Genomic DNA, 22,299 nt, shown 5'->3' on the forward strand with positions numbered 1-22,299 from the left:
TTTAGCCCTTTAAGGAGAAAAAAAATGAGAAACCCCCTGGACTCACCATTCCTCCTAGGCAGGGGGTGAGCCCTGCTGCCCCCCACTGCCCTGTGTTGTGTGGGGGGCTGTTCCATGAGCCCCCTGAAACCACTGCAGAAGCGGTGAGTCCTGGGGTTTTTCTTGGGAGGGGATGATTCTTAAAGGGCTGGGGGGGTAGCCATGGTGAGGGGGGAGGAAGCAGGGGATAGTCCCCCCCAGCCCCCCCACCCTGCCCCTACTTACCAGTTCCAAGTCCAGCTGTAGCTCCCTGCTGCAACCACTGGAGACTGTCCATATCACTGAAAATCTTCAGAAAAGATTTGGAGAGCTTTGAATCGATTTGGACCTTTTAATTGGTCCCCTGATTGATTCGGATTCAGGGATTCGGCCACCGAATCAGGCTGAAGCTTTGAACAGCCCTAATGAGCACCGCTGATCTAGATCATGCTTCACAGAATCATTAAAACTATGGCTAGAAGGAATCACATAGGGTAGAAAATAATTGGATAAAATAAACTCAAGAGATCCAAGGAAGAGAGCTCTACCCTTCACCATCTCCATAATCCATGCCAATTTGACCCTGGGGTACAGTTTCTTTCTGATCCGAAATGTGTGATCAATCTGACCCCGAGTCAAAGAGTAAGATCATCTAACCAAGAGCTTCTGGTTTGTTTGTTTTGAAGCCCAGCAGGAGTGTCAGTATACCCCAGTCGAAATCCCCAGCCTCAGCTATGACCAGTAATCAATGCTTCTCAGGAAGATTAACAAAAACCCAGACAGTAGCAGCAGAAAGAGAAAAAATTCTTTCCTGGCTTCATACAACAACCAGCAAATCACAAAAGCATGAAATAATCAAATTTTGCACTGCAATCTGGGGTTCATAACCACAATTTCACATATCATGCACCTTGCTTGGAAAGCAGATCTCCCTTTTCTGTTAGTCTGTTTCCTCCCTAAATTTATCCTAGCTCTCTAATCTTCTTTCATAATCAAGCCAGTTGTGGAACTCTGCTCCATGCTTTTGCTGCTGAATATGTTTCTCTCCCATTTCCATCTGTTCTGGGCTGCAGAGCTCTTCTTATGGTCTCCTAGCATTGTTCTGGGAGGTCTTTGGGATATGTGGGGGGGATCTCCTGAGTATTTCTAACTATTGTTCTTTATAGCATGCCTCAGGTATTACTATTTCTAAATCATTCCCTATCAATGCTTATCCAACCTCTTACTGAAAATCTCCAGTGAAGGGGATTGTACAGCTTCCCAAGGCAGTCTGTTCCACTGCCTCACTGCTCTAAAAGATTCCCCCCCCCCAATAACCTATTTTTCTACAATTAAAGCCATTGTTATGCATCCCATCTGCTCCATCAAGGGAGAAAAGTTATTCTCCCTCTTCTTTATGGCAACTTTGGATATCTGAAGACCACTATCATGTCCCCTGCTAATCGCTTTTTTGACATCCTTAATATAAAATGTGGAGCCCAGAATTGCACATAATACACTAAATGTGGCAAAAGCAGCACTGAATAGTGGCACTGTCACCTCCTGTGTCTTGCACCTTATACTACTTCTAATACAGTCCAAAATCTCATTTGCAGCTGCCTCATGCTGTTGACTCGCGTTGAGTCTGTGATCCACCAAAACCCCCAAATCCCTCTTAGTAGTGCTGCTACCCAGTCAGTTATCATCCACTCTATTTGTTTCTGGTTATTTTTCCCCTCGCATAGTACCTTCTATTTGTCTGTACTGAAACCCATCCTGTTGCAGCTAGCCTAGCTTTCCAGTCTATCAAGTTCCTTCTGAATTCTGTCCCTATCCTCCAGCATGTTTGCAACCATTCCCAGTCCCTGTTGCCTCCTGGCTCTGTCTCTTTGGTATGTCAGACAGTGGCTCATAAAAAGCATCAGCCACTTTTCTACCTTATATCTGTGAGAGATACCTACTATGACAAGTTGGTGCAATTACTTCTGTATTGGTAGAGGGGAAGGGAGCTAGGGGCCTGTGACAGCACTGTGGTAGGCAACAAATATTTTTCCTGTTCTTTAATCCAGTACAGTGGTCCTGAATTAATAGGGCTACTCAGTTAATAGGATTCTTAATAATAGTACTTAAATAGATTATGGGAAACATCTACAACATAGGTTCTCAAACTATACTTCTCCACAGAGCGCTTCCTGGTATGCTTTGGAGAGGCAGCTGATTAGATGGTGTTGGTTGTTCATTATTTCTGCTTGCTACTTACTAAACTGCATTAAATTCTAAAAATGCACTGAATGCTTTTCTGATATTTTCTTAGGAAGTTAACCTTGTAGTTGGCAGGTGGATAATACACAGTTGTGTAGGCAGAGGTGGTTTGCATAATTGTGGCTGGGAGGAGAGGCGATCAGTGAAATGAACAATATAGGAAAAAATTATCAAAGAACTCTACAGATGTAAAGAGAAGCAGCACCTTTATCATGAAGGGTGAGACCTCCCATTGTGAGTTCCCCATTACTGCATTTGGATTTGTTTCTTTCATCCTCAAAAATAATCAAAGCATAATTTCCACTTCAGATTCGTCATGCTTGACTGTAGCAAGCAGAGAAGATTCATTTTTGTTTGAAAGTTTAAAGGAGTTCACTCTTGGTGATCACTCTCTCTAAATATTTTAATAAAGCAAAGTTATTGGCAGGAATGTTCTCCAAAATAGCCAGTGTTGAGTGACAATTGGAGAATATACACAGGAAATTGTAACTTGGAGTATTACTCCTGGAAACATGCTTCCTGGCCTTGTGTTTAGTCAGTTGTGGAACAGGATGTCACCAAATGACCTACAGAAGCATTAGAGCTGATTAAGAAACTTAATATTTTTCCCTTGAAAAATGCAGATTGAAATGAAAGCTTTCTGTGGAAACATGTCTATTGAAAAGAAGTATTTTGAACTTATCAAAGTATTCCATTTTGTTATTTTGTTTTGAAATGTAATAAACAAAATCTTAGAATAGGAATGAAACTTTTTTTTTGGAATAACAGAATGTTTCAATAATCTAAAACCATTTTTCAAAACCTTTCAATTCAAAAGAAACTTTAATATTTGAAACCCAAATGGCAAATAGCTGAAGTGAGGATTGCAATGAAACAGTCACAGAAAAGCTCCAAAACCTGAAATATGTTAAGTAAAATGTTAGAGTAATTTCAAAGAGTGAACGTGTTTGTTAAATTTGTGATCTGTCCACAGATGATTCACAAACTGAAAAGAGTGTCTGAATTTGACAGATACAATGCTCATTACTAATAGCTTGCCTCTGCTGTAGGAGTAAGATGTATGCCTTCAGACAGCAAGCTGTTGCCAAGATAGAATGTTTGTTTAAATTGGTGAAAACAATGGGGGTGGGATGCTGTGGCTTAATGGAAATGAGATATTGAACCTCTCTCTCTTGTCATAGCTCGGTAAAGTATTTAGCTCTTTTTAGCTCTCAAAGCACAGTAAGTATTATGTCCTCCACTTTACGGATTGGGACACTGGGACATGGAGCTATGAAGTGACTTGTCCAGGATCCCTTTGCATTTATATAGAAGAACTCATAACTGTAATCTTTGGGTAACTCAAAATGCTACTGAATAAATCCTCATTGTTCAGAATCATCACATTACTTTTACAGGTGATGAAACCAAGGCATAGAGAATGTTGCCTATCCACAGTCATTTTGGGTGACAGTGAGAGGAGATTAGCTGTTCAGTCCTTGTATCTCTGTTTGGGTACCTTTTAATCAATGCTGAACTCACCTTAAAAGCAATCTTTAAAAGCACTTTGATTGCAAGGTGTGCATGCAAGTAAACATTCCACAGTCAAGGAAAGAAGCTCAGCTAAAGAAAAAAGAAACCAATGCACAGTTGGCAGCTGGTGATGATTCCTGCTGATTATTGCTTAAGGACTATTATTTTCAGGTACCTTATCCCAAGAGGGTTTGCTAGACAAAAAACCACAGGAGGAAGTAGCCTTAAAGAGGTGTCATCTGTCATGACAAGTTGCCTGTCCTGACGAGACTTGTGCTGAGACCGCATTATGATGACTGATGAGGCCGTCCGGAGCAGTTAACTCAGCCATTTGTAATCATTTCTCTTTCAGGCCTTTCGGTAATCACTTTGGGAAATTCTTTTCGAAAGCATAGAATCTTGGGTGGGGGTGAAGGAGCTAAGTTATTTCATTTTTGCAAGAAAAGGTTTAGACAGTCATAAACTCAAGAGAAAAAAATCAGCACTGTATAAAATAGCATATTGTCCTTCTAGATCTTCCCACAAAGCCATTTATTTTTGTATAAGTGAAAGCATGTTCTAGCTCTATACCAGAGGCACAGAACTTTCTTGTCTCGGTAGAGGAAAGGCATGGCTGGGTTGCTGGGGCAGGTGATCTGGTGACAAAAATACCTCTTCCTTTTGTTAGGCCTGCCACTGACTTGTGTGAATTAAAACAAGTTGTGTAACTGTTTTGTGCCTCAGTTTCCTTCTCTGTGAAACATATGCACTACTATAACGCAGTGGTTGGCAGCCAATCCAGCCTGTGGAACCATTGGATCCAGCTTCTAGACATGGAGCTTTGGTGGCATGCAGCAGCTGAGGACTTTAGCTACAGGTGCTCTGCCCATGTTGCTGTAGAGATAAGTGGTGATGATTGACCAGGTTCGAGTGCTCGCATGCCCCCGACTTATGGTGGGTTATTCTGGCCTGCAGCTAGAAGAGATTGCCTATCCCTGCTGTAACAACACTTCACCTACCAATTGTTTCTACCTCACTAAGTTCAAGTCCTTCATACAGCCCTTTACAGCTCTACCAAACCCCATTCAGCCTAAGAAATAAAGGATACATCAGCCAGGGATATTTGTGGAAGAAAACTCAAATCCCCTTTTATACAATGTATATCATTTGATCACCTTATTTGCTCAGAGTTTGCATATCTTAGATAATGAGGGACTATGACTACTTGGGGTTGTGGATAGATCTAAAACAGGGGTGCTCTACCCTTGGCTTGTGGGAAAGATCCAGCCCACAGAGTGGTGTCATCTAGCCTATGGGGTACCCCAAGGGTCTGGAAATTTCGTAGAAGAGGAGCAGTTGTAGTGTTAATCGCTACTCCCCTGTTACCACACTTCCACACTTACGGGAAGCCTCATGTGCCGAATAAGATGGCCCTGAATGCCTGATCAGGCTGGCATAGGATCTAATTAGGGGTGGATGGGTCCAGATCAGGCAGTGCGGGGCAAGTGAGTCTGGACTGAGACAGGGCAGCGTGTGGCCAGATCAGGCAGCATGGGTCCAGCTTGAGGTAGTAGGACCCAGCCTGCAGACAGACCTCGTGGTACTCATTTGGCCAGCAAAGGCAAAAGGTTACCACTGATCTAGAAGAGTATAGATGCACATAATGCCCACCTAGCACTGTGAAGGCAATCGTCCTAGCAACAACAGCAGCAGGGGATAACCTTGGTTTTCTTATTCTAAAAACATAGGTTCTTGTCGCAAGTTAGAGTATTTCTATGAGCTGTAAGCAGTATAGAACTTATGTCACACACAAAAAAGACTCGAGAGTCCATCCAGTAGATGCCAGAGATAAGTGTTTGTACATGCTATGTTATGTCATCATTCACTGTCTTAAGTGAGTACTGAAGAGTAATTCATGTTTAAGATCCTGGAAAGGAAGCTACCGTGCAGAGCAAAAATAAGTTATCTAAAAGATTATGATCCCTGTATCCCCTCTCCTTTCACTTTCTTTATTTTTTCCTAAATGCAAAACAAAACATCAAGGTACTGTAACTCTCCTTTTTACAACTTCCATTTCTAGTCAGTATGGAAGTGCCAGTCTGAGTGAAGATAAGAGCTTTTCATGTCTTGCTCAGGTATTTTATGGCCTTTATTTTGGTAGCACTTACAAAACTTTAAGAATTGCTTCTGCATACTTAAATACCCTGCAGTTGTAGCTAGAGATGATATCCTTTACCTTAAGCAAAATTAAATATTGCAGTGAAAATAGACAATATAAGTACGTTGGCATCCTGCCCAGTAAAGGGAATAAGAACGAGTTTTTATTGTTACTGCCGAGACAGCTGGATTTTAGATTGAAATAGTCATCTCATCTTTTTCCTATTTCTAGAGATAATGCAGCACTCCTTCCAATAACAAATAGCTTGTATTCTCTCCACTGTAGGAACAACTTGTGAGCTCATTGTTTTTCTGCATGCGTATTTCTCAGCAGAAATGCCTAATGCAGCTAATAAATAACATTAAACACAGAAAAGGGAAGAAATTCATAAGTGGTGTTCCCTTCAGCAATCATAATTGTGTTACTATTGCACATCTATAATGCTTCACATAATTATAAAGGGTGTTAATTTTAATGTGTTCACATTTTAAAAGTTCATCCAGGCTTTAGAGAGATGACAGGCTTTGGAGCTGTTACCTTAAAAATGGGCAAAACCTCTAGAGCCGGACTGACCTTTCTGAGTGAGCATACTGCTTATGCAGCATGGTTGAGTCACAGTTTCTGGGGGAGACATTTTCAAATCTCCTGCCTCTTGTGCAGGTGAAACCTCTACATTACCACAGCTTTCTGAATTGTATTCCTTTTGGCTTGTGTTTTTGTTTCCTTAAAAAAAGTAAGCTTAAAGAAAGAAACTTCTCATTTGTGTATGTGGAACCAGTGAATGCAATATTAAGAGATTTTTTTCAGGTCACAACATCTTGCCTGCATTACGTCCGGTTTGAGTGTGCACTAGATTTAGTCTGACAGTAGTAGCAGTAATAGTAAACCATGGCCTATACAACTTGATGAGTTTAACTTTTCTCTACCTGGCCACTTCCTGTACATGTGATTGACTAGGTGCAATTGCAGGCTAGAAAAATGAGGAGGATTAGACACTGAAAAATACCTGGTGTCCTATGCATTAATGCTCTGACTCTTATGCCATGCTCTTGAGCAGGGAGAATTGTCATGATTTCTGAGAATATATATTGTAGCAGTGTTGAAATATGATGGGTAGAAGAGAGAAAGGGCTATATAGGTTATGTCCATAGAAATTACAGGAATAAAGAAAGAGAACCTGTCACATCTTGCATTTGTGCATGAACTGGATGAATTGTATGGGATGAAATACAGACTGTTCTCAAACATTAAGTCTTTTAAAAACTTTAAAGTTTCTTTGAAAAACATTTTTTTCAGATGGGCTTAGTAGTGAGAGACAGACACTTTAGAAGGCTCAGTTTTGGAGTGAACAAATCTAGAGATGTGTTGGAAGAAGAGCGAGAACGTGCCTCTATCTGTATAGATGATTGCAAAAGGGCAAAATATATTTGTGTGTGCGTGTGTTTGGATTCAGGCATCAGCCAAAAGTGAATGGCAGTGCTTGTTTCCCTAGATTTCCATCTGGATAAGATAGGGCCAAAAAGGTCATTGAGAATACAGCTTGCAAGAGCATTTAAATTAACTTTTTTGGCAGAGCAGAAGTACAGTTGAGCATATAAACTTGCAGGCACTCATCCCAATGAAACCTTTAACATTTGAGGTTTTTACACATGGCATTTCAGGAAATATGCATTATTTTTAAATGGTCCTGCTCTCCTGTCACGCACCTTCATATTAATGGCTGTGTTTTTTTGAAAAAGCTATTTGTTTTCAATTTTAAGCAGAATTAATTGCAAAGGGAACAGTGAATTGGCCTGTTGGCAAAAAGGTGCTGTATTTGTGAAGAGAAACACAAATGACCATGAGGGGCAGCATCCTATTTCACTCTGTCTAAATGGCATTTATGCGGGCAACTGACTCCAACTGTTGCCATGTGCACACAGGAAGATGACAAGCTAGAAGGTGTATGGCTCACTGAGTTGGATGATGCCTAGGATGATAAGGGGCCCTTGGCTCTAGCCTAGGTCATTGGTCCCAGTGGAGACGAATTTCCCCAGTGTTTTTCCATTATCCAACTAAATACAAGGTGCTATGGGTCATTCTTGAGAGGAGCACTAGATTAGTGCCCAGTCTGTGGCATGGAGGTTACAGCACTGTGATGGAAGGCAAGAGATGCATGTTCAAGCCCTCTTTAGGTGAGCAGGCCTAAAACCTGTTCTTTCTGCCTCCTGAGTGAGTGCCCTAACTGCTAGCTGATTAGTCTGAAACATTGGCAGGTCTTCCTCCTCTACCATTGTGCTTCTACCAGGTGTGTACAGGGCAATTCCAATTCACCACAGGCTGGAATACAATCTGTAACTGTTCCTAAATGCCAAAAGTGCAGTTACACAAGTTATGTAGCTGTGCAACTGTCATTATGATGCATGAAATGAAACGGGGTTCTGCTCTTGGTCCTCACTTATAAAAGTAGTATGCCCAATCCAAAGGCAGAAATGTCTTTACATTTCCAGTGACTTGCCCTTGTGAATGCAGATGACCATGTGGGCATCTAAATCACTGTTTGCATAGAAGTACTCCATTTACACAGGCACTCAGGGTATATGTGCGCAGCTGTAAGTTGGCATTCTAATAAACCATTTTTGTGTAAAAGAGGGTGCTAAATGATAATGCTTGTTTTGGTAGGGAGGCCAGTTTGTTCCACTTTCTAGAATATATATGAGGTGATGAAGGAAGGATAATTTTTTGTTGTTGTTGTTGCTAGAAGTTCCAGAAAAGAAAGCAGCTTTCATCATGTAAGTAGCTGTGCTTAAATCAAGGATACAGACACCATATGGTCTGGAGTCAACAAGCATAATGAATTATTTAAGCCTCTGTCAAGGTGCCTGCTACTTTGGATTTTTTGAAAGTCTGGCCTTACAGGATGGGTACATTTTTTTTTCTTTTAATCTTTTTAGATGTTTTAGCTGGATTCCAAGCCAGCAAAGATTTGTGCATGAGTCACTTATTGCATGTAAAAGGTCAGGTGACTTCCATGCAGGCTCACAGCCTTAGCTGTATGATTGATTATTTCAGGCAATCTTTCCCTAGGAAGTGCTAGAAAAGTGCTTGGAAATCCCTAGGTAAAAATCACTGTAAATGCCCAAGTCTTTTAGAGCTAGTCAAATGCTCATTGTAAAGCCAACAGAAGGACTCCCACTGACATCAGTACATGATGGATTATGCTCTTAATGAGCAATATCAAAGCTGGGGGAAAATACTGACGGGTTGAGCAGCTCTAAGTCAGTCTACAGGAGTATATTTCTTGCCTATAGACTGTGGCTAAATCTCTAGCCCCCAGGGTATATGTTGCCTTTGGCAGCAGGTGTTGGGGAGAGTACATAATGATTGATTTGTAAAGGTACAGTAAAGGACTTGCTGTCCACCAGGCTTATGCAGCCCATCCATGTATCAGCAGAAAGGCTCAGAAACCCTCCAAGCTGTTGGGCTTTTATTCTGCTCCATTTTAACTCTGGTCATGCCAAGCGTGTCTGCATGTAAATTGAAACGTGCTTAAATTTAATGCACGTTAAGATAATGCACATTAAGCATTTTTGGCAGGTGTCTACATGTGGTGGGATTTGGGATTAACTTTAGTCCCAGGTCAGTGCAGCCCTGCCATGTTCCCCTGTGGCCACTAGGGGCAGCTCCAGCCTCTGGACACATGGCTGCCAGCACTTGCCAGCCATGTTATAGCCAGAGCCAGCTGCTAGTACTTGGCAGCCATCTTAAAAACATATCCTCTGCACTGTGACCTCTAGGCTGACGCTTCCTGTGTCAGAGCAGCAGCATGGCAGAGACACAGGCACCACATGCCTGCTCTGCTCCTGCTCCAGCTGCCCTGGCTGCTGGCTCTGATCCCGAGGAACAGGGTGCCCCACTCCTGCTGTCCCATCATCCTGCTGTCCTATCAGTTTGGCCACCTCTGGGCCCACTGCACCAGGCAGCAAAAGTGGCAGTGCCTTGTGCTGAAGGAATGGAATGATAACTAGTGAGTCGACATGTTTTGGATGACTCAGGCCCCCTTTGAAGAGCTGCTGAGCACCAGGACATAGAAAAGCACCCAGCTATCCTCGCTGAACGCCCCTCTACCCCTCCACGTCCTGCTGCTTGCCCACCCCTTAGCATCACTCCCAGGACACGCACATATTTGTAATGAAAACCTTTATTCCCCTTACGAGTCCCACCCCTGTTCCCCCCAATCTCCCCCTCAATCAACAGAGCTTCCTCCCCAACATACCAGTCCCCTCCACCATCCTCCCCACCTGTCAACAATAAAAACCTTCCTCCAAAACTGAAAACTATATGTAGCAGTCTCAGTCTTTGTCTGAGTCCCAAAGTGAAGGACTATGACATGAGGATGCCCAAGGCACAGAGCCTGGCAGCAGGCAACCAGCACCCTGGCCATGGACAGTTCCCCCATAGTGAACGCCAGGGGGTTCTGTGGGCAGGAGGCAGTGGATGCCCTCCTTCAAGGCCCTGGCACCTGACTGGCCAGTTGCTGCTGGAGCAGCTCCACACAGTGCTGCTTCAGGGCCTTAAGCCAGGCCCAGTACACCTGCTGCACCCGGTCCCATTTCTCTTCCTGCGCGGTCTCCCAGTGATGTTCTTGTCCCACTATCCCAACTTCTGCACTACCCAGTTCTCAACTGCCATCATCAGCCACTGGAGCATGTGGGTCCAGTCCCTGGTATACCACTGTTGCAGCCAGCACATTTGGATGGCTCTAGTGGTGGGTGGCAGTGACCCTGACATGGCACTCCCACAGGGCCCTGCAGCCTCTCCTCTGCATCCAGATGTTGGCCTTGGAAAGATAAGAGACTAAAGGTTTTGTGCGAGTCTGCAGCATTGCAGAGATGAGATTCTCTGTACTAGGGGCCATATGCTGCCTGGCCTCAGATCAGAGGTTGGCTGTGCATGGGTACCCAGGGACCATGATAAGCTGTCTGGGCAGGGCTGGCCCTAGGCAGCCACCAGATGAGCCCCTCTGGCCCCACTTGATCTCCTGGGGCTGGTGGTCTGCTGGGTGCTGACCACAGGCAGACTGTCTTCCCTATCCCTGATGCAGCTCCAGACCCTGCCCCATGCCTCTCCCTGCAGGTCAACTGCTCTGCTGCACTGCTGCCCAGCCCACAGCATCCAGGCTCAGAGCATGCAGGGCTTCTGGACAACTGGGGTAAGGAGCTGGCTGCACCCCTGCCCTCCCCACAGGGGTCCTTTCCAGGGAAGGGCCCCAGAGCTTCCCCACCCCTGGCCCCAGTACTATTGTGGCACCACAAGTATGCCCCTGCTGCATGTGCCCCAGGTGGTGCATGGTTTGCTGTTTATGCAGGTGGCTGGTTGCCCAAGCCACTCTACCCTGCTGATGATTATCCTGCTAGTACTCCAGGCACACCTGCATTCCGGGATTGGAACCCTGAGCTACAATGGGGTGGGGGACAAGCTGAGGCTGCCCCAAACACCACCTACTACCTGTCACAGTGATACACAGCCCCGCCCCCTGCTGGCAAGGAGGACATCACTGCTGGCATCAACACCTTCCTTGGCATGTCAAAGGCCTGTGCCTGCCCAGGTTTGGGGACATGACTGCTCAGTAAAGTTTTGAACCCACCTCTCTACACTGTGATGGGGAACCTGGGGCCAGCAGAGTGCAGGAGGGCCAGGCAGGGGGCTCAGAGGGCCCTTCCCCAGTGCACGACTTAACAGGTCTCTGGGGCTGGCAATGCTGGCAGCTCAATGCAGGGCTCCCCATCAGCAATGGAGTCTGCAGTGGTGCCCATGGCCAGGGTCCCCCACCCAGGGAGGAACTGCTGGTGGTCATGGGTGGAATAGCTGGTTTCTCCTCATGGTGAGGTGCGGGACTGGCCCAAGGGTGAGGCAGCCATTGGGCAGGGCTCCCCAAGCTGCCAGTAGATGCAGCAGACAGTGAGGTGGACAGGGTGCTGAAGGCCTGATGTCCCTTCCTCCAGTGACGCATCACCAGCGGTGTCAGGATGGGGTGTAGGTGAGGGCAGGCCACCCCTGCTGGTGGCACTCACAGGGGTGTGGCCTGGCTCCCAGGGCACCAAAATGTGGGTCAGCTCCCACATGTAGAGCATGATCCCCTGGGCATGACTGGATTGACGATTGAAGTTGGTCACAGCCATGGTCACCCACTGTGCCTGCAAGACCTTGGCCTTTATGCAGTACTGCCACAACATCCAGGAATGACCTTGTACATGCATCCTGGCTGAAATGACCTCATAAATGTGGGCTTTGGAGTGCCTGCCCTGAGTCAACTGCCTCTGGATGTCAGCCCCATCCCAGAGTACCACAAGGTTGGTCAGGATGGGTGTGGGCATGCAGGTGGGGCCCAGGATTGATGGGGGTAGTATGCTGGTCATGCTCCCCACACCGGGTCTTTGGGCCCCCATGTGGCTGTCCCCACAATGCCAGCCCTAGAGGGCTGCCAGCAGCACCCAGGACAGGGGCACAGCCAGGGATGGGGAGCCACGTGGCAGAGGTGCTTCACCACAGTGCCTGCAAAGAGACAGAGCAGAGGGTAAGCAGGAACAGGGAGCTGGTGCTGACCCTGCTCCCATAGAGAGCAGGGCCAGCAGTCCTGGGGGGAATCTTGGGGCTGGGCAAGGGATGCAGCAGGCTACAGCCCTTTGCAACACTTGCATGTGGCCAAGGAGCACCTCCAATTAGGGGACAGGACAGGAAGAGGCTGCCTTAGTCCTGTCAAGGGGGGCACACAGGGCCTGGTGGGCTCCTGCAAAGAGCACTGGGTCCTCCAGATTCCCTTTCCTGTGTGCCCTGAGGTACAAAATGGCTGGAGACTTCTATAGCCTGCAGCTGGAGTCTGCCACAGAGCAGTCCAGCCCTGGAGCAGGAGAGGCGGTCATCTAGGAACCCTGGGGCTAGACTCTGGCCAACCTCCTAGTGTCTGGGCAGACCCAGCACTTGAAGGCCCTGAGTTGATGCTCATTAACTTGTCTATATGTGTGTTAATGCATTTTAAGTAATAACACGTAAATTTGGTACTTGCTGCATGCAGGTATTGAATTTAGATACAATTAACATAAAATCACCATTTTTAAGGCACATTTGATGACAGAAAAGGGCGTTCTGGCTTTCCAGTTCTGGAGTGTGATATGTGGAATTGTTTGCTGTCCTCAGGCTGTAGAATGTGATTGGTTTTTCTCATGCTTCTGGACTTTGCTGGTTGCCACATGGAGCCAGGAAGACTTTTTTCCCCCCTCATCCTGTTGCTGCAGGTATCTGTGGGGCAGGTTTTGGTGGTTTCTTTTGGGGTTATTTTTTGTCTTCAGAAGCACAGGGTGTTGGCTGTAGCCAAGGCTGGAGATTTTGACTGGCATGTGCTCAGGGTCACACTGATTGCTACATTTGTAATTGGGAAAAAATTTTACCCCACTGGTTGGCACTGACTATAGTGGTTTTTGACCTTCTTCTACCTTGGATCTTGCCAATGTATTTCAAACTCGCTTGCAATAGTGGAAATTGACAGTGCTCTTGTCCACCTGCTTTTTCTGTGGCTAGCTAGAGTTTTGCCTTGGCTCTTGGGAAATGTGCCTTACAGTTGTGCAATAGGTTTGTCTTGCAGTTTTAGTATTGGGTTAAACAAGGACTCATATGGGATGGTTTGGATATGGATAATTCTGCCTTGAGCAGGGGGGAAGCAGCTGGACTATATGACCTCAGAACATTTAAATTTTGTATTGTTGCTGAAGCTCGTCGAATGAGCTTTTGTTAAAGCAGCCCTGCTGCCATTTTGAAGTGTGGGACACTGAATACACAAGATGCTATGGGTGCTTAATTACAGCAGCTTTGAGAGTTGCTCTAATTAAAGCACCACCCCCCACGTACAAAGATGCCCACAGTGCCTCAAAGAAGCGGTAGTTCAGGAATCACTCCCCACTTCTAGGCTAGTTTCTCTGATTGATTAGAGGCACCAGTATCCTTATCATTGTTCAGCAAAATGGCACTTTAGGAGCATCTGAGACTAGTACATCATGGGAGATGTTAATTCTGGTGCTGAGCCTAGGTGTTAGAGAAGATGAGTGATGAAGGACATAATCACACCATGTCTGTATTTTAATTTGGACTTTAAAACCAAACCTACCCCCCCCCCCCCCCACCAAATTTGCTGTGGAAAGCCAATGCTTCTTGTAAAACATTTCATTTTGTTCCTAACACACTGTTCTTTCAACTAGTCTTGATGGAAAAATTAAAAACATTAAAGTTCAAGACGGGACAGAGGGGGAGAACACGCATTTTAACTCCTTCTCTCAACATATTTTAATATTACAGTGATATTAACTACTACACACAAATTTTTAAATAACAAAAGCAAACTCTTTACTCATCAAGTTTGTGGTTTTCACTTAACATTTTTGGTTGTTGCATATGCTTCATACAGTACGTTCTAGTGAACTTCAAAACCCTTACACATCTGCTACCACCCACTAAATGCTACTTGCACATTCATTCTTTTCAACAGCAATCCAGCACAGATTCATGACATGCATAGTAGTGTTTATTTGTACTCATCAGGCTTTCAGTGTGTGACATAAAATCATTGCAACATAATATATTATTAGACATATTTTCCAACTGAAAAAGATAAACTGACAGGTTGTCACTGAACATTTTCTCATCGTAAAGAAGGTTTGTAGAATAGAACCTGGAGTTACACCCATTCATGGTAGAGGAAAAGCTGACTAACTATTTAGAGTAAGTCACTTGAATACTTTTGCCCTTTTTCTTGTTTTCTTAGTTACTGATTTTGAGTTTTATGAATACAAAAGTGGTTGACAAATAGTTCATATTTCAGTCTATCGGTTATTCATAACCTGTTTACTTTGACTATTCATTATTTTTACCATGTTCATTTGCTCTCCTTGATCACATAACATTGTGTCTGCACTCCTTTGGATGACTGAGATTTTATTAAAAAGGAGAGGGAAAATTGGAGTTTTCAAGATGATTGTGTGAATGCTTTTGGCATTATTATCAGAAATCAGTGTGGTTTGCTATAACTGATTATCAGGATTAGTTGCATTCCAAGAGAGAGCTGGACCTGGTCCCTTTTGTGGGGTGGGGGGGGGAGGTCATTTGAAACTCATTTAAAATGCTTTATAGAAACCCTTCCTTTTCAGTTAACAGAATGGGAGATAATTGACTTGGCAGTAGTACTACCAGGAATGATCTCAAAGTTTTCATAGATCAGGTATGTTTAATTTGGAGAAATGAGTTTAAGGGGACAAAAAGAAGATGAGGGAACATTATTTTCCCGTTCCACTGAGTGCAGGAAGCATGGCAATGGGTTTAAAATGCATCAAAACAGATTTAGATTACATTGCAGAAATTGTGATAGCATTAGGACAATGGGACAAACTGTGTAGGGGAGCTGTGGAATGTCTTTCATTCCACAGCATTGGAGATCTTTAAGAAGCTTCTTTCTGGGTTGGTTTAGAAATGACAAATCCTGTACCTGTCCTGTGATTTCTATGAGCTTTCACTAACATAGAAAGGTTTCTGATGGAAACCCAGCCTGGCCTTGGTTTAAGAGTAAACCGTTAGAATGACCACAAGGCCTCATTTCCAGGTTGGACACGTATGGAACAAGACTGTGAGGGCAGGCTCTGGTTCCTGGTGGTGCTCTCAGGACCACCACAGAACCAGTATAGACATACCTTCTGAGACCCACCAGCTGGATTTGACTTCTGGAAGCAGCTCAGGGAGCTCCTCATAGGCAGCCAATGGTTCCATTTTATTTGGAAAAGTGTAGTGGAATTGGTTTGCTTTCCCTCTCCATGCCCAAAAAAAGTTTTCTGAATTTCCTTTCCATGGAAATTTACCTTTCATTCAGCATCTAAATACAAGGGTTTTTTTTTTTTGAAATGTTGGAACTTCCCACAGCAGAGATTCCAATGTTTGAATAAAAGCAAACAGAAACTATTTGTAACCGCATAATTGTGATATGTCTGTTCTCTGCATATGTTCGTTCTTGTGATTGCTCGCATGGGAAATGAATAAAGAGTGGCAAATACCACCAAAGTCAATGTCTGGCTTTCATTCAAACAATTGTGAATAATTTTGTAGTATTCCCCATGCTGCAAGTGTAATTGGAAGTGCAATTGAACCCAAAGCAATTAAATTATGGCTCTGTTACAGCCCTCAAAGTATAAAAACAACTTTTTTTTCTAGGTTTGTTATGCAAAAGTGGCCAATAGCTTGAAGGTGGATACTGTATGTAGGTAGGAATTTAGATAAAGCCTCGCTCTAGTCAGATGTATGTAGTGAGAGAGACAATAACTATATACTCCAGGGTCCAAAGATACTGTTACCTGCAATGGTTTACAACATGTTTCCTTTCAGGTTCTTTGAAACATTCTGTGCTGCTTGATTGATGTAAGAATACAATTTCTTTGGGATCCTTCCTTGTAAAAGTGAATGCAAGTGAGAGCTCAGCAATCTGGGATACTTTATATATATGCAAAGGTATAATGTAGGATTTAAAGTAAGTGTCTGTATAGGGGAGGGAGGGGGGATCTGTACACTGTAAAGCTGCTCAGAAAATGGTATGCATGTTCCCTGTGCACTGAGGAGGGGCAGGGAGCAGTTAAAACTTTTCTCATTGTCAAAAATTTGGAATGAACTACAAGCTTTTTATTTTATTTTGTTTCTTTCACCATTACATCCCAAAAGTGAGTGGGGAGAAAATACAAGAAGTAAGAACATTAAACTGTATTTTGTTTTCCATGAGCAAGCATATAAAAACCCATTTTGTTTTTTTTGTTTTTTTCATGTTCTGTGTTTGAACTGATAATTGGGAAATTCCTATTTTAAAAAAGTATTTTCTTGACCAAAAATTAATAATAATCATTTTGACCAGGTGGGTGTTCTATCTCTGTGTGTTTGTGGGCATGGTATAATCCACATAAACAGTACTGCATAAGGATGCATAGGCTTGAGTCTTAGCTTCAGTACAAGTGAATTGTTTTGTTTTTCTCCATATTACTGGTTAACTGAGTAAATTCTATATCCTCCACTGAAGTTCCTCTATACAAGTTAAAAAAAAAAAAAAAAAGTCCTATCAGACGTTCCCCTCGGGTGCATGGTTATAGCACAGATGAGGTTTCTAGAGTCAGAATTTGGCCTTGAATGTTCCTTTTGGCAGAAACATCAGATAGTGCTGCAAAGGAAGGATTTGAATGTTTAAGCTTGTGCACTGAAATGCACCTTCTTTCAGCATTTTATTGTACCATGCTAAACTGCTGGCTACTAAAAATGAAGCTGTCAGATTCCAGCTGCTAATTCATTCATTTATTTAAAAGGTTACTGTTGCTGTGGAAAAGTGATAAAGCACTATAACACATGGACCCAGAAAGGGCAGCTGGCATATTTAGAGAGAGAGAGGAAGATTCTTTTTTTTTTTTTCCTTGTTTCCCCTCTTGGCTTTAATTTTAATTCCATAAGGATGCGGAAATGTCTTATTTGTGGACTGTTTGCAAAACAATTTCTTCTAGTAAGGTTTAGACAAAAAAGTTTCATCTCACGTCTACATGTGTGGTAGGCCTATTGAATTTATCTTTCAAGACATAAAATAGCCTAAAGGTAAAATAAAATGGTAGAGAAAAGGTCTTTTTCCCTGACCTATGACTGACCTGAAATCATGAAAGCATAGCCTCTTCGCTATATAGAAAACCCCCTGTTATCCAATATCTTTCTTGGAGGACAGCTGAATTAGGAAGGATTCAAAATCTCAGATACAACCTTCTTCTCTCTGAGTTAAGACTAAAACAACCAAGGCAATAATTTGAAATAGAGATGTAGTATTAATAACAACAAAAATGGGTAAGCAACCACATAAATAGAGTACAATTATTAGGGTAAAATACTCTTTTGCTGTAAAACTAAGTGTGTTGGCAAGATGAATTTCATTTTAACTGCAGCTGATGGTAGGTTGAAGCAATCTTTGAGGAATAATACATATGTAGTTGTGAAATATACCTAATACCATTGTTCTTACAAAAGTGAACAGTTTGGAGGTATGCTTCAGTGCTAATGTTGTTTGGCAACATACTGTATGGCAAACGGTGTCCTACAGTTAGTCAGGATAGTAATGGGGCTGGCTTTTGATTTTTAATGGTGGCACTGGTAGGAAATGCAGTTTCCAAGTTTCTGGGAAAGTGTATTTTTTCTGGCACACTTTAAAGCTTGTGCTGTATGTCTTCACTACTGCTGCTACAATTCTGTTAAGCTAGTATAAAGATACATGGTCATCATGTTTGCAATTCATTAGGTGGACATAACCTGAGATAATATAATTTGTTTAGGAAAATAGGGACCAGAAACAAATTTTGAACTTCCAAGAGCTCCATTAGATTCAGATCCAAGACTTGTTTTGATCATGAACGTATGCATGAAATCTCTGTGTTCATTTATGGCTGTTAGAGATTGAGAAATCATGTGAATTAGCATTAGGAAGCTGAATCTTTTCCAAGTCCATAGAGTCAGTTAGAGTCAGACGCTTCAAGAGCTTCAGTTTGTTCACTGTAACTCCTTTGACCAGCAATATTAGTGTAATGAAAGTAAAAGTTCCAAAATAAAATCTGACCTTAGCAACAGATGTCTGATTTGGAGATTATCCTTATAATCAAATTTTATTTAAGGACATAATTCAAGCCCTACCTGAGGGTAGGACACAAGTCTCCTATAGTTATGTTAACACACAACTATGTGTTAATATTGTAATTGTATGTTGGGAAAGAACTCCATTGAAAGCCTAGAACAGGACCCTAAATTTGATCCACTACATGAATAGTTATATTGCTAAATTCTAGGTAATAATGCTCAGCTAATTTATACATTGGCAAAGGGACAATATGACATTAGCTAATGAAGAAGCAAAACTTTGTCATTCTACAGTGAATGAAAAAATGACACTGTTAACAGAGGTAAGCATTTTTGTGGTATCTTATTGAACCAACTATATAGTTGGGAGAGTTGTTGGATTAGCTTTTGCCCTTATACTGCACTTTTGTTTTATAAGGACTCCTGCTAACACCTCTTCTCTCCTAATTCACAACACTCCTCCATCCCTCCAAGCAGATTGTTTTAATTTATGTGGAGCTGTCTCCCTGCCATTTAGCTCAGCTAGTGGTTGGCTCTTTTTTTCAGGTAAAAAAAACCCCCTCATCCAACAGCCTTCCCAACTGTATAGTTGGTCCAATAAAAGATGTCACAAAAAATCCTTTTTTTTCTCCTATATTCTCTAGGCCATCATGGCTACAACACCACTGGGACCCTACTACTGTGATAAAGTCCATTTATATCCTAAAGCTGTTGTAATCAGAAGGGTTAGAGTTACAATCTTTATTTCTATATGAAAGCTCTAGGATTTGATTTTTTTCTTGCTTATACTGTTGCTATGTTCAATTTATAATGGTAATCATCAAAACTAGACCCCTGCAAATGACATAGGAATATTACATTCCTTAAACTAACACATTCTTCATGCCCATGAATTACTGTTGCACCTGTTTGGATTCCCTTTGGTTTCAGGTACCATTTCTCATACCCCTGGAACCATTCTGGTCTTGTAGAGTGGATAAAGATAAAAACAGAACATCACAGAACAGTCTGGGTCATTGTAACAGCCTAATCCCTGATATCTTTAAATTTGCATGATAGAAACCCAGCTGAGCATGAATTAATCTGCTTTATGTGCAGGATCTTTTAAGTGATGATATAAACAAAATAACAAGCTTGAAACACTTGGCGGTCAAAGCAAAGCTTGGAAATACAGTAAGAAAGAAAAGGCTGGTGTTTCTGTTGGGCAGTAAGAATAATTTTTCACATGTAAAACAATTGATATATTCTCTCTGCACATATATGAAGAGAGGCAGTGGAGATCTATTAAATCCTGATTTGAGTCTGCCTTGGATTGAAATATAACTCTATGGAATTTGAATTATCCATTTCCTCTGGGTATGATATTCTACACTTGTCTCAAAGCTGTTAGATTATAGTTGTATGCTACTACACTGTTCTACCCAAGTGGTGTCTGCATTTCATCACTCATTACAATCCTTAAGCCTGAAAAGTAGCATCCAAATAAATATAATGTGAATAACACTCATGTATATTCTTTGCCTTTAAAGGTCTGAACACTTTGGAATCCCCAACAAATAGTCCTCCTCTTCCTTCTGATCATTCTGCTTGGAATCTCACCTGGGTCATGAAAGACTCTTCCCCTTTCTCCCATCACAGGGGGCAACACAGTAAGTCAGTTTATATTCTGTTCAAAACAAATGCCTAACAGAACTAGTATGTTTTTAGTCTAAATATTGCAGAATAATAGAGATCAAACCATTCGTGCCATAGTATCTATGATCTGAATTCTACAACCAGAGAAGTTCTGCTGGGGCTCAAGGGTTCATGTTAACAGATCAAGTTTAGTAGGTCAGAGTCAAAACTCACCTCTTATTTATTGTTACAGGCTGTCAGAGGCCAATACTTGTGTGTTAGATTACTAATACCTCAGGGTTTTGGTAGTGTGTCTGGAACCAAAGATGTGTTTGACTCATTATTGAGACAAAGTTCATTTACAACATTTGGATTTGTTGCATTATTCTTTCTTGAACTGGGGTACAGTTTTGATGTGGGATTCTGGTTCCGGCTGTTCTTTGACCTGACTTAATTACTGATAACACAAAACCAGTTGTACTGTTCACCATCAGCAAGAAAATATTGCTCTGATTGGAACAGGACAGGATAAGGCTGTGCCAAAGACAGCATTCAGGAAAGGGACTGAAGGAAGATATTATCCAGTACCAGTATCTTATGAGTAGAGAGTGTGGCGATAAGGTGGTGAGAGACTAATAAGATTTACTTACCCCAAGCCTGTAATTATCTGCTTGAGGGAAAAGTTTGACCTACCTATAAGAGGGAATTCCATATTTCTTCAAATTTATGTTGCAACCTTTTATGTTGTGCAATATATACTCTTTTCACTGGCATACAATATCTGCTCCTAGCTGTTGCATCTGCTTGAATGATGAGGACACACCAGTTTCATCCAAGAAGGGACAGTAGCACAATTTTCCCCCTTGGCTTTCTCAGAGACTGCAAGGATGATTTTTCATTTATCCTTTATTACTTTATAACCTCTTTAAATTTCTCAGAGATACAATTCCAAGGGAAGAAGATGTTCTTAACAAAAAAACCCCAAAACTAAAAACATGTGGAGTGGTTCCATCTGACAGCATCATATGGAGATAAATGTACCATATCTAAGTTTAAATGATTTATTATGGCTTTCGGCTGGTTACTGGACTATCAGGACAAATTTCTACCAAAGATGAACCCACCATTCTGCAACAAAAGTCAAGAAATCAATTATACAGGCCTACTCAATGGTTCAGAATTGGCTGAGAGCAATTCTTTGTATCATGTTTTATATTTAAAAGGTCTATGTGAGCAATAACTGCTTTAGTTATGCTCTTTTGAAGATTGAATCAGGGCTAGGTATTTCTTCTTTAGGATATGAGGCTCAAGAGAGTGTGGGATCTTGAAGATGAGCAGGTGGGTCTTTTCATCACCATTAAACCTCAAGGGTTCCAGGTCTCTTGGTGGATCTAGTTTGGCAATGGGTCCCAGAGACATCAGCCCAGAACACCTTGAATGCAATGTGTTCTGACCATGTTCTGGCCTCCTTGACAAATATGCTGCTGGGGACTTACGTTAGCTTGTGAGGTGAAGCCACACCTCTACCTCATGTTATCCAAGGAATAACTGCATGTAAGAGAGCTTTCCATATGAGACTGTCTACTAGTGTAGATGAAATAAGTCCCTTTCTTAATGTTACTCTCCCTGTCTAGAGACTTGAGTATGGTTCCTTTACCAAAGCCAGATCTCTGTATTTTGTATTATGACATCCCCTCTATAGCTCAAGGGCACAGACAGAAGTGACAATTTTCAGTTTTCTGGATTCAGTGAAAATATGACCTCTCATTGCATGAGGGGTCAGATGAAGACATTTCAAAACAGATGGTCTTCTTCTGTAACTTGTGTCTGCACTGGTTTGCCAGCCTCAAGCTGTTTTCAGAACGGGGGTGTGTGAAGGGAGTGGAAAGAGTTCAATTTGAGGGTTTTTCAACCCCTGCTGGAGGGTGGGATGGGTGTATTGGAGCTTCCCTGAGGTGGGGAGTTCCAATTTACCCACCCCACCCTCCAGCACTGGCTGGGGACCCCCTAGTGTGAGCTCCCTCTGTTCCCTTTCCCCCCTTCCATTCTGAAGTAGAGACAAGCTGGGAGGGAAAAGGAGCCATTGCAAGGGGAAACTAGCTGCAGCCAGCACCTAGATT

At 42.6% G+C, this 22,299-nt stretch overlaps 1 protein-coding gene across 1 annotated transcript in view; it reads left to right on the forward strand.

Moving 5' to 3' along the window:
• ALK (anaplastic lymphoma receptor tyrosine kinase) overlaps window positions 1-22,299 on the forward strand; it is an 85,599-nt gene that overhangs the window by 36,305 nt on the left and 26,995 nt on the right. Inside the window, exon 2 of the mRNA XM_019549589.1 lies at window positions 20,095-20,214. Within this exon, the coding sequence (XP_019405134.1) occupies window positions 20,095-20,214 (120 nt within the window). The remainder of the gene's footprint in view (window positions 1-20,094; window positions 20,215-22,299) is intronic.

The sequence above is a fragment of the Crocodylus porosus genome, unplaced genomic scaffold (genome assembly GCF_001723895.1).
Source record: "Crocodylus porosus isolate Cpor-Errol unplaced genomic scaffold, CroPor_comp1, whole genome shotgun sequence".
Lineage (NCBI taxonomy): Eukaryota > Metazoa > Chordata > Crocodylia > Crocodylidae > Crocodylus > Crocodylus porosus.